The sequence below is a fragment of the Triticum urartu genome, chromosome 2A (genome assembly GCF_056163025.1).
Source record: "Triticum urartu cultivar PI428250 chromosome 2A, HENAU_Tu73, whole genome shotgun sequence".
In the NCBI taxonomy this organism is placed as follows: domain Eukaryota; kingdom Viridiplantae; phylum Streptophyta; class Magnoliopsida; order Poales; family Poaceae; genus Triticum; species Triticum urartu.
Genome location: NC_141874.1, coordinates 216,007,271 through 216,019,127, shown reverse-complemented (window position 1 = coordinate 216,019,127; position 11,857 = coordinate 216,007,271). Strand labels below are relative to the sequence as shown.

General features: G+C 47.0%; 1 protein-coding gene across 1 annotated transcript; it reads left to right on the top strand.

Annotated features, from left to right (window-relative positions):
- Positions 1 to 345: 345 nt before the first annotated feature.
- LOC125519674 (cytochrome P450 716B1-like) lies at positions 346 to 2,017 on the top strand. Its single transcript, XM_048684404.1, has 3 exons — positions 346 to 1,294; positions 1,415 to 1,602; positions 1,706 to 2,017. The coding sequence occupies exons 1-3, from the start codon at positions 346 to 348 to the stop codon at positions 2,015 to 2,017; spliced, it is 1,449 nt and encodes a 482-aa protein (XP_048540361.1).
- Positions 2,018 to 11,857: the final 9,840 nt, after the last annotated feature.

The window sequence follows — 11,857 nt, the reverse complement described above, 5'->3', positions numbered from 1 at the left end:
GACAGAAAATAGTAAAGCGACATGTTTTTCTTTGTTTTTTTGTGTGTGGAATATGGGCGGGAACAAGGCTACATCAAATTTACGGGCAAGCAGATCAATCAAAACTACATAAGAGTACATACCTTTTTCGTCTTCTACCGAGAGGGCATTTCAGCGCTTTGAAGCTCGTTGGCAATGCAAGATTCTTTCTTCTTTGAAATCTCCGATGCATAATTCTTAATTCGTCTAACCAGGTTCAGGTTGAAGTAACACGCTCATGCTCTCCTACGTATATATATACGTTCCGAAGTTCGTCTGCAGTTCCAGCTTCAGGTTGAAGTATCATCTTAACACCGATCGCTCCCAATGGATTACTTGGCCGTAGTCGTGGCACTGGTTGTCACCGCCTCATCCATTGCCATCCACCTCCTCGCCAGAGCCAAGAAAGCTCAGCCGGCCAACCTGCCGCCGGGCTCCCTCGGCCTGCCGGTGATCGGCCAGAGCCTCAGCCTCCTCCGGGCCATGCGCGGCGACGGCGGCAGCCGGTGGATACAGGATAGGATCGACAGGTACGGGCCCGTGTCGAAGCTGTCACTGTTCGGCACACCGACGGTGCTCCTGGCTGGACCGGCGGCCAACAAGTTCATGTTCTTCAGCAGCGCGCTCTCCACGCGGCAGCCCCGGTCCGTGCAGCGCATACTCGGAGAGAACAGCATCCTGGACCTCCACGGCGCCGACCACCGGCGCGTCCGCGGCGCTCTTCTTGAGTTCCTGAGGCCGGACATGCTCAAGATGTACGTGGGCAGGATCGACGGCGAGGTGCGGCGCCACCTCGAGGAGAACTGGGCCGGCCGCGCCACCGTGACGGTGCTGCCGCTGATGAAGCGGCTGACGTTCGACATCATCTCCGCGCTGCTCTTCGGGCTCGAGAGAGGCGGCGTGCGGGACGCCCTGGCCGGCGACTTCGTGCGCATGATCGAGGGCATGTGGGCCATCCCGGCGAACCTGCCGTTCACGGCCTTCAGCCGGAGCCTCAAGGCTAGCGGCAGAGCCCGCCGGGTGCTGGAGGGGATCACGCGGGAGAAGAAGGCGAAGCAGCTGGAGCACGGTAAGGCGGCGTCGCGGAACAACGACCTCATCACCTGCCTGCTCAGCCTGAGGGACGACCATGGAGAGCGGCTGCTGACCGACGAGGAGATCGTCGACAACGCCATGGTTGCCCTCATCGCCGGCCACGACACGTCGTCCATCCTCATGACGTTCATGGTCCGCCACCTTGCCAACGATGACGCCACCCTCGCCGCCATGGTCCAAGGCAAGTGAGCAGTGAACCAGAACCATTAGTATTCCACAATGTATCGGTATGCACGACAATCGGCAACAAGTGCCAACCTGCCAGGGCCCAGGGTCATGATGTGTGTGTTTCGTGACACAGAGCATGAAGAGATTGCCAGGAACAAAGGCGATGGAGAGGCTCTCACCTGGGAAGACCTGACGAAGATGAAGTTCACGTGGCGGGTCGCGCAGGAGACACTCCGCATCGTCCCTCCAGTGTTCGGCAACTTCAGAAGGGCACTCGAGGACGTGGAGTTCGACGGCTACTCCATCCCAAAAGGATGGCAGGTCACTTACTAACTTTTGCCGCCTAGCACAATTCGTAGCAACCGTAGAAAGCATCAGCAACTTTGCCTGCTCATAAACCTGATGTAATAAGTATAAACCTCAGGTGTTCTGGACGGCAAACGTGACCCACATGAACGCGAGCATCTTTCAGGAGCCGACCAAGTTCGACCCGTCCCGGTTCGAGAACCAAACGGCGTCGGCAGCGCCACCGTGCTCCTTTGTCGCCTTTGGCGGCGGCCCGAGGATATGCCCCGGGATAGAGTTTTCCAGGATCGAGACGCTGGTGACGATGCACCACCTGGTGAGGCAGTTCAGGTGGAAGCTCTGCTGCAAGGAGAACACCTTCGTGAGGGACCCCATGCCGTCGCCGCCGCGCGGCCTGCCCATCGAAATCGAGCGCAGAACCCCTCCTTGATCATGACCAAACCTCACAGCAATATCCGTATCATGGTCGGTTGGTCCCATTACAGCATTGCATTATAGACTAGAGAGATGAATGAAAATGTAGCTGGAGACAGGCCAAGAGGCCGATATATACTATGTACCACACAATTGCAGAGTTCTGTATCATGGCTTTTCATGTCAGCCATATACTATGTTTCAGGATATAATCCAATATTTGTCTCACAAGAATAAAATAGGCAACAACAGATATGGTTTGCTTCACAGTTACTATTTGGGCATTTGGCATTCGTAGAGGCAACATCTACACCAGAAGACTGGAGATACGAGATCCATCAGGCTCACTCGGCACTCACTGGGAAGTAAACCTCTTTGCCTCCGTTTGATATCTTGTACACGTAGAATATCAGTACAAGTATCCTCAAAAAAAAAAAAGAATATCAGTACAAGTGCACTGCAAAACAATACACAAAGAGAGCATGTAACGTTACGTTGACGACGAGAAATGTTCTAAGATCAGGGACCAAAAGGCAAGACAGATGTCTAGCAACGGAATAAATCAGACCTTATGGTTTGCTCCTGGTCCAGAAAAAGAAGTGCATTTAAAAAGTAGCCCCTAAAAAGAATCAATTCGCATACGTACATGTGGGAATACTATGCGCACTCGCAATTTATTTGGAAAAATTATGTCCATTGGCATCCTTTTAGAAAGAGAAAAAATATACTGCATATATGTGCTATATTAGAGCAACGACACGGATTAGGAGCTTTCGGGTGCCATGCACCCTATATAAATAGTAAAATAATAAAAAACGCTAGGAAAAATAAAAAAATCTGAAATTTTTGGGTGTCAAACCTGATCAACCATTCTACTCCCATGTGAAGTTTCGTGAAGAAATGACGTCCATGGTATTTTCAGCAAAAAAAAAACTAAAAAATTATATAAAAGAAACTGTTTGAATGAATCGTATGTCGGACTGTATTTTCTTCACTAAGAATACATGGATGCCATTTCGTCGCGGAACTTCATACATGAGTAGAATGAACGACCAGGTTTGATACCCCGAAATTTCAGATTTTTTTATTTTCCTAGTATTTTTTTTATTTTACTATTCATATAGGGTGCATAGCATCCGAGAGCTCCTATGCATTTTCGAACTCTAAAAGTGCTATATCAGGCCGATCAGCATAATAACTGCCGATACGGCAATTTTGGCTGAAAAGGCCACTCTAGCAAAGCCGCCATATGCCCCTTGGCCCACATAATTCATGGAGCTCGCTCAAAATCGAGCCGAGCCTCCATATTTGGAGGCTGGGGGACATTGATATGAAGCGCCCGCCATACCGCAACCGGTCACACGGGAGGGTAGTTTCATCTTGGCCTCTTCCTCCCACGCGCATCTCGATCAATGGCGTTTTCGTCTGTACGGCCGCTGCTTCCGCCCCTGCCAATGCCGCAGGGGCTTTTACACCAAGACAAGGGCCAATTAATGGCCGCCGTCGCGTTTCACGCCCGTTTCCCACCCGGACGGGGCAAACCCGCCGTAGTTTTCTGTCGGGGCACGCCCATTCGCGGGTATATAAACTCCCATTGCCATCCTTCGCCCCCACCACTCACCCTATCTTCCCCATGCCCGTCGCCACCCACTGCCCCCATTGCCCCCCTTCGCCGACCGGCCCAGCTGTTCCCCCTTCCCTGTCCCTGTGCCACTCAACCCCCATCGTGAAGGGAATATGCCCTAGAGGCAATAATAAAGTTATTATTTATTTCCTTATATCATGATAAATGTTTATTATTCATGCTAGAATTGTATTAACTGGAAACATAATACATGTGTGAATACATAGACAAACAGAGTGTCACTAGTATGCCTCTACTTGACTAGCTCGTTGATCAAAGATGGTTATGTTTCCTAACCATAGACATGAGTTGTCATTTGATTAACGGGATCACATCATTAGGAGAATGATGTGATTGACTTGACCCATTCCGTTAGCTTAGCACTTGATCGTTTAGTTTGTTGCTATTGCTTTCTTAATGACTTATACATGTTCCTATGACTATGAGATTATGCAACTCCCGTTTACCGGAGGAACACTTTGTGTGCTACCAAACGTCACAACGTAACTGGGTGATTATAAAGGTGCTCTACATGTGTCTCTGAAGGTACTTGTTGGGTTGGCGTATTTTGAGATTAGGATTTGTCACTCCGATTGTCGGAGAGGTATCTCTGGGCCCACTCGGTAATGCACATCACTATAAGCCTTGCAAGCATTGCAACTAATGAGTTAGTTGCGGGATGATGTATTACGGAACGAGTAAAGAGACTTGACGGTAACGAGATAGTATTGAGATACCGACGATCGAATCTCGGGCAAGTAACATACCGATGACAAAGGGAACAACGTATGTTGTTATGCGGTCTGACTGATAAAGATCTTCGTAGAATATGTAGGAGCCAATATGGGCATCCAGGTCCCGCTATTGGTTATTGACAAGAGAGGTGTCTCAGTCATGTCTACATAGTTCTCGAACCCGTAAGGTCCGCACACTTAACGTTCGTTGACGATATAGTACTATGAGTTATGTATGTTGGTGACCGAATGTTGTTCGGAGTTTTGGATGAGATCACAGATATGACGAGGAACTTCAGAATGGTCCGGAAGTAAAGATTGATATGTGGATAGTAGTGTTTGATCTCCGGAAGGGTTCCAGAATTCACTGGAAGGGGTTCCGGATGTTTCCCGAAATGTTTGGGCATGAGAACACTTTATCTGGGCCAAAGGGGAAAGCCCACGAGGCTTTTGGAAAGTGCAAAAGGAAGTTTTGCGGAGACCAGAGGCTAGACGCCAGGAACCCTGGCGTCTAGGGGGTAGACGCCGGGAACCCTGGCGTCTAGCCCTGGAGTCCGAGAAGGACTCTTGCCTTTCGGGTGAAACCGACTTTGAGGAGGCTTTTACTCCAAGTTTCGACACCAGGTCTAAACATATAAATAGAGGGGTAGGGCTAGCACCAAGGAGACATTAAGAAACACGAAGCCGTGTGCAGGCAATCCCGTCCCCTCTAGTTTATCCTCCGTCATAGTTTTCGTAGTGCTTAGGCGAAGCCCTGCGGAGATTGTTCTTCACTAACACCGTCACCACGCCGTCGTGCTGCCGGAACTCATCTACTACTTCGCCCCTCTTGCTGGATTGAGAAGGCGAGGACGTCACCGAGCCGAACGTGTGCAGAACTCGGAGGTGTCGTGCTTTCGGTACTTGGATCGGTCAGACGTGAAGACGTACGACTACATCAACCGCATTGATATAACGCTTCCGCGAACGGTCTATGAGGGTACGTAGACAACACTCTCCCCTCTCGTTGCTATGCATCACCATGATCTTGCGTGTGCGTAGGAAATTTTTTGAAATTACTACGTTCCCCGACAGTGGCATCCGAGCCTAGGTTTTATGCGTTGATGTTGTGCACGAGTAGAACACAAGTGAGTTGTGGGCGATATAAGTCATACTGCTTACCAGCATGTCATACTTTGGTTCGGCGGGATTGTTGGATGAAGCGGCCCAGACCGACATTACGCGTACGCTTACGCGAGACTGGTTCTACCGACGTGCTTTGCACACAGGTGGCTGGCTGGTGTCAGTTTCTCCAACTTTAGTTGAACCAAGTGTGGCTACGCCCGGTCCTTGCGAAGGTTAAAACAGCACCAACTTGACAAACTTTCATTGTGGTTTTGATGCGTAGGTAAGAACGGTTCTTGCTTAAGCCCGTAGCAGCCACGTAAAACTTGCAACAACAAAGTAGAGGACGTCTAACTTGTTTTTGCAGGGCATGTTGTGATGTGATATGGTCAAGACATGATGCTAAATTTAATTGTATGAGATGATCATGTTTTGTAACCGAGTTATCGGCAACTGGCAGGAGCCATATGGTTGTCACTTTATTGTATGCAATGCAATCGCGCTGTAATGCTTTACTTTATCACTAAGCGGTAGCGATACTCGTGGAAGCATAAGATTGGCGAGACGACAACGATGCTACGATGGAGATCAAGGTGTCACGCCGGTGTGTAGGATCGAAAGTATGTCTAGAGGGGGGGTGATTAGACTACTTGACCAAATAAAAATCTAGCCTTTTCCCAATTTTAGTTCTTGGCAGATTTTAGCTATCTTAGCACAAGTCAAGCAATCTCCACACAATTCAAGCAAGCATGCAAAAGAGTATATGAGCAGCGGAAAGTAAAGCATGCAACTTGCAAGAATGTAAAGGGAAGGGTTTGGAGGATTCAAACGCAATTGGAGACACAGATGTTTTTGTCATGGTTCCGATAGGTGGTGCTATCGTACATCCACGTTGATGGAGACTTCAACCCACGGAGGGTAACGGTTGCGCGAGTCCACGGAGGGCTCCACCCACGAAGGGTCCACGAAGAAGCAACCTTGTCTATTCCATCATGGTCGTCGCCGACGAAGGACTTGCCTCACTAGCGGTAGATCTTCACGAAGTAGGCGATCTCCTTGCCCTTACAAACTCCTTGGTTCAACTCCACAATCTTGTCGGAGGCTCCCAAGTGACACCTAGCCAATCTAGGAGACACCACTCTCCAAGAAGTAACAAATGGTGTGTTGATGATGAACTCCTTGCTCTTGTGCTTCAAATGATAGTCTCCCCAACACTCAACTCTCTCTCTCACAGGATTTGGATTTGGTGGAAAGAAGATTTGAGTGGAAAGCAACTTGGGAAGGCTAGAGATCAAGATTCATATGGTTGGAATGGAATATCTTGACCTCAACACAAGTGTAGGTGGTTCTCTCTTAGAAAATGTGTATTGGAAGTGTAGGTATGTTTTGATGGCTCTCTCTCTACGAATGAAGAGTGGGTGGAGGGGTATATATAGCCTCCACACAGAATATAACCGTTACACACAATTTGCCAAACTCGGTGGGACCGAATGATTAAACTCGGTCAGACCGATTCAGCAAACCTAGTGACCGTTAGGATTTTCGGTGGGACTGAGATGCAACTCGGTAGGACCGATATGGTTAGGGTTAGGGCATAACGTAATCTCGGTGTGACCGATTACACAAACTCGGTGGGACCGATTTTGGTAATAAGCTAACCAGAGAGTTGGTCAGGTAAACTCGGTGGGACCGATTCGCTCATCTCAGTGAGACTGAAATGTTACAAAAGGGAAACAGAGAGTTTACATTGCAATCTCGGTGGGACCGATCGCTCATCTCGGTAAGACCGAAACGTTACGAAGGGAAACAGAGAGATTACAATCCCATCTCGGTGAGACCGAGATCCCTATCAGTGAGACCGATTTGCCTAGGGTTTGTGGCAGTGGCTATGACATTTGAAACTTGGTGGCGTCGGATAGAAAGAATCGGTGGGGCCGAGTTTGACTTTTGGTTTAGGTCATATGTGGATGTGGGAAGTTAGTTGAAGATTTTGGAGCATATCACTAAGCACTTTGAGCAAGCAAGCCATTAAGCAACACCTCACCCCTCCTTGATAGTATTGGCTTTTCCTATAGACTCAATGTGATCTTGGATCACTAAAATATAAAATGTAGAGTCTTGATCTTGAAGCTTGAGCCAAACTTTTTGTCCTTAGAATTTTGAGGGATCCACTTTCCTCATCCATGTCATGCCATTCATTGAGCTTTTCCTAAAATATTAATCTTGGAATAATGTTAGCTCAATGAGCTATATGTCGTTAGGAATTACCAAAACCACCCAGGGATAGTTGCACTTTCAATCTCCTCCTTTTTGGTAATTGATGACAACATATAGATCAAAGCTTCGACAAATGATAATAAGAGTGAAAGATATTGTCGCTTTGAGAAGTATGTGAAAAGCAAGAGCTCCCCCTAAATTTGTGCATATCTTAAGATTTGCTTTGGACTACAAATGCACAATGAGTTAGGATCATGGGTTACTCTTGCATGTCACATACATCTTGGTGGAGCACTCAAAATGATAAGAATTAAATACATGCACTCATCACCAAGCAAAGTGAATGATCATATAAGGATAAGTAAGATAATATCATCTAACAAGCATAAGTGTAGCTTATGATCAACCACATGATCATCAATGTCTCATAGATAATAGCATAGTATCTCAAGCAATCAAAAGACAAATAAAGTTCAACCACCAAAGCAAGAGAGAATAAAAAGCAACGCTCTCTCTCGAAGCCTATGATCTATACATTTTTCTCTCCCTTTGGCAACAAGTTACCAAAAAGTTCATAGAAAATGCATAGCACTAAAACGTCTCTCGGGCTTGGTCTTCAGGTGGTGGTGTCCGGAGAACGCCAAGGACGAAGGCTTCAGTCAAAGTAGATGGAGCTGCTGGGGTAGGTGCTGGAGCTGGTGGCACTAAAGCTGTAGCTGGTGGCACTAAAGCTGTAGCTGGTGCAGATGAAGTGGCTCTGGTGTCTGGAACAGGCACTGCAACAGATCTCTGAGCTCGAGGCACTCTGGCAAATGCATCAGTGGTTGTCTTGCCCTTCCTCTCCTGCATATCATCCTGTAGCTGCTCCACAACAGACTGAATCTCAGTTACTTTGACATCTAAATCATAGAATTTTTGTTCCATGATTCTTTCCGGGCTCTCCTAGTTTTGAGTTAGTGTGGCCAACCCCTTCTCAATCCTCAGAGTTGATGCTATCAAATAACCAAGTTGGTCCTGCTTGCTTTTCAAAAAGTACTCAGATGCCTCCTCTTGAGTTGGCATCTTGGCAGCCTTCTCTTTCTTTGCTTTCTCCTTCTTCTCTTGAGCTTGTACTGATGATGGTTCATTCTCATTCATCACAACTTGATTGTCCTCAAAGACAGGATAGATAGGCAAGTGTCCCTTATCCAACAAGTATGTGCCTGTGCCCATCTTTGAGTTTATCAACTCCTGGATCTGTGGGGCATATCCACAACTTCTTTTCTGGTCAGCTGCAGTCCTCTTGATAGTCTCAACTATAAGGCTCATGACCTTGAACTTATGTGGCACATCAAATATATGTAGCAAGTTAATTACATGGCCTCTGATTATTCTGTGATCACCAGACTTGGGAAAGAGAGTGTGCCTAAGGATCCAATTGATTGTAGGCATCCCTGACAGCAGGTGTTTTACTGACCCAAACTGGTGAGTCTCAAGATCATCTTCAGGAATCTCCTTGTACATGTTTGCCATTGAGTTGTGATCCATCTTCTTCTTGGCATAGACACCGAAGTCATCTTCTTCTTCCTTAGGAGCATTGATCAGATTTGCCCATTCCTCAATAGTTGAGTGATACCTTGTACCTTCAGACATCCATACTATCCTGCCATCTGGATAGAAGTGTGTTTTGGAGTAGAATTGCATTATGAGCTCCTCATTCCACTTTGTGAGCTTCTGCCCAACAAAGTCTGCAACTCCACAAGCACTGAAGCTTTCAAACACACCAGGATAGTGTTCCTCATTTTCCTTGATATACTTCCAGTCGACCCACCTCATTTCACACACTATAGGTTTCTTGTCCAACAACACTGTCTCATAGAAGTCCCGCTGTTCCTTTGTGTGGAACCTGTAATCAACAGCAGTCCTTCTCCTGGTAGCATATGGATCTGTCTCTCTCCATAGCCTCAACCCTGAGTCTCTCCTGATCTTCATGTTCTCAGCCACAGGCTGAGCATCATTGTGGTCTGGAATCTTGGGTTTGACCTTCCTCAGGACTTGTCCTTCATCACCTTCATCAGCAGCAACTTCAGGCACTGGGGCCTTGTTCTTCTCAGCAGCTGGTATACTCCTAGTATTCCTCTTAGGTGCACTCTTGGGCTTGGAGGCTGCTTTGGGTGCTTCTTTAGGCTTTGATGATGCAGCCCCTGTCCTGATAGCATCACCCATAAGCTTCTGTGCCTTGGGTGCTGGTGCAACAACCTCTTCTTCTTCTTCTTCCATCATGGAAGCCTTTCTAATCACTCTGGCCATGGTCTTCTTAACCCTTTCCTTCCTTTTCTTTCCTTCTGCAGTAGGCTCTTTGGGTTGAGATTCCAAAGATGCTTGAGAGGATGCTCTGGCCTTAGACATTGGTTGTCTTCCTGCTAGCCTTTTGATCTTCATCCCTGACTTAACTGCAGCTGAGTTATACTCCTTCTTAACCACTTTGTTCTTGGAAGTGGCCTCATCCTCAACTGCCACATAGTCTTCATCCTCAGACTCTGAAGTTCTCTTCTTCCTTGTTCTGGTGGCAGCTTTGGGTAAGTTGCTGGGAGTGCTCCTGCTACCATCATATGAACTGCTAGAGGGACTAGTGCCCTCACTCAGGTGAACCTGCTCCTCTGACCTGTTCTGGCTGTCACTCTGATCAGACATATTGCAAACACTGACAGCAGACCCTGTGAATAGATATAGATGAGATAGAGTGGATGAGCATCACAAAATGCAGAGGTTTTTGCAAAAGAATGAGTCAAAAACTTAGTTTTAGTTTTCCACAGAAAGCATTTCGGATCAACCGATTTGTAAACTCGGTGATACCGAAGCAGCTGTTGGAACCTAAACTAGTGAACTCGGTCAGACTGAGTAACAGTTCGGTGGCACCGAGACTGCTAGGGTTTCACAAAGTCCTGAACTCGGTCACACTGATTTACAATTCTCGGTCAGACCAAAAATTATATGTACAATGGCCTGAGCCGAATCGGTGGTACCGAGTTCCACAACTCGGATGGTCCGAGATGGTTTCGGCGGAAACCTAACCCTAAATTTTCAATTCAAATCTAATCTACAGAGTGTTTTGACTGGATAGAAGCGTTTCAATCATGGTAAGAATCATAATGAACACAATGTGCTAGGAATCGGACGGGGATAGCACTGTGATCGAGTCCATACCCTAGTTCGGCGATGAACTCGCTATGGCGGCAACGGCGAGAAAGATTTCCGTTGACGGCGGCGGAGACCAGCGACAGGAGGCGGGTGGCGACGAGGAGGACGATCCGGAGACCCAGGAGGCAGAGCGAGCTATGCGCGGGCGAAGGGGTTTCGGAGAAATTTCCAAAATTTTACCCGTGAGTATATATAGCCCGACCCTGTCGGTGTGACCGAGTGGAACAACTCGGTGGCATCGAGATGCATAACTGTTGACAGTTACAACAACTCGGTGTGACCAAAAAGTTCAAATCGGTTGCACCGAGATTGAAAACCTAGATCGACTTAGTGATCTCGGTATGACCAAAATGGAGGAATCGGTCAGACCAAAACACATAAAGAAGTTTTGGAAGTTTAAGTCTATGACGAATCGGGGACTCCGAGTGCTCCTCACACAGAGTGGTTCGAATCTGACTTGATCAAATTTTGTGATGTAGCATGAATAGAGTTTGAGACGAGAAAAGCATAGATAGCTAGAGAGGGTTCTTAGGCATTCTTGTCCATCCACTTGGCAAAAGAAAAGAAAACCAATCAATCAAAACAACAAGTGGATGTCCTCGAATGAGTGAAATATGCAATCAACATGCTCACACAATAAAATGGCAATTGAAATATATGGCAAAGCATGCACAACCAATTCTAGCATCTATCAAACAATTTGCGATGACTAGGTCATCTATATATGAGTATATTGACTTAGGAGTCAAATGAGAACATTTGATCATAGGTCATACTCATCGTTTAAGCACAAGTGGGGTTACCACTTTTACATAAAGCATTGTTGTGTTCACACCATTAGAGTTGCTTTAGCTCAATTCTTAGAGTAAAGCTCCCCCTAGATGTGAGATCCCCCCTAAGAGGGATGAACTAACCTTGGGTTTTGTCGATGATGACTTCATGTAGATGTTGAAGATGTGGATGCTCAATGTTGATGTAGATCATTTGAAGCTATCCA

Bases quoted from the DNA above. Each gene is read 5' to 3' on its own strand.
- LOC125519674 (XM_048684404.1), top strand. From the start codon at position 346: ATGGATTACTTGGCCGTAGTCGTGGCACTGGTTGTCACCGCCTCATCC. The intron at 1,295-1,414 runs GCAAGTGAGCAG...TTCGTGACACAG, and splicing joins CCTCGCCGCCATGGTCCAAG to AGCATGAAGAGATTGCCAGG. The intron at 1,603-1,705 runs GTCACTTACTAA...TATAAACCTCAG, and splicing joins CCATCCCAAAAGGATGGCAG to GTGTTCTGGACGGCAAACGT.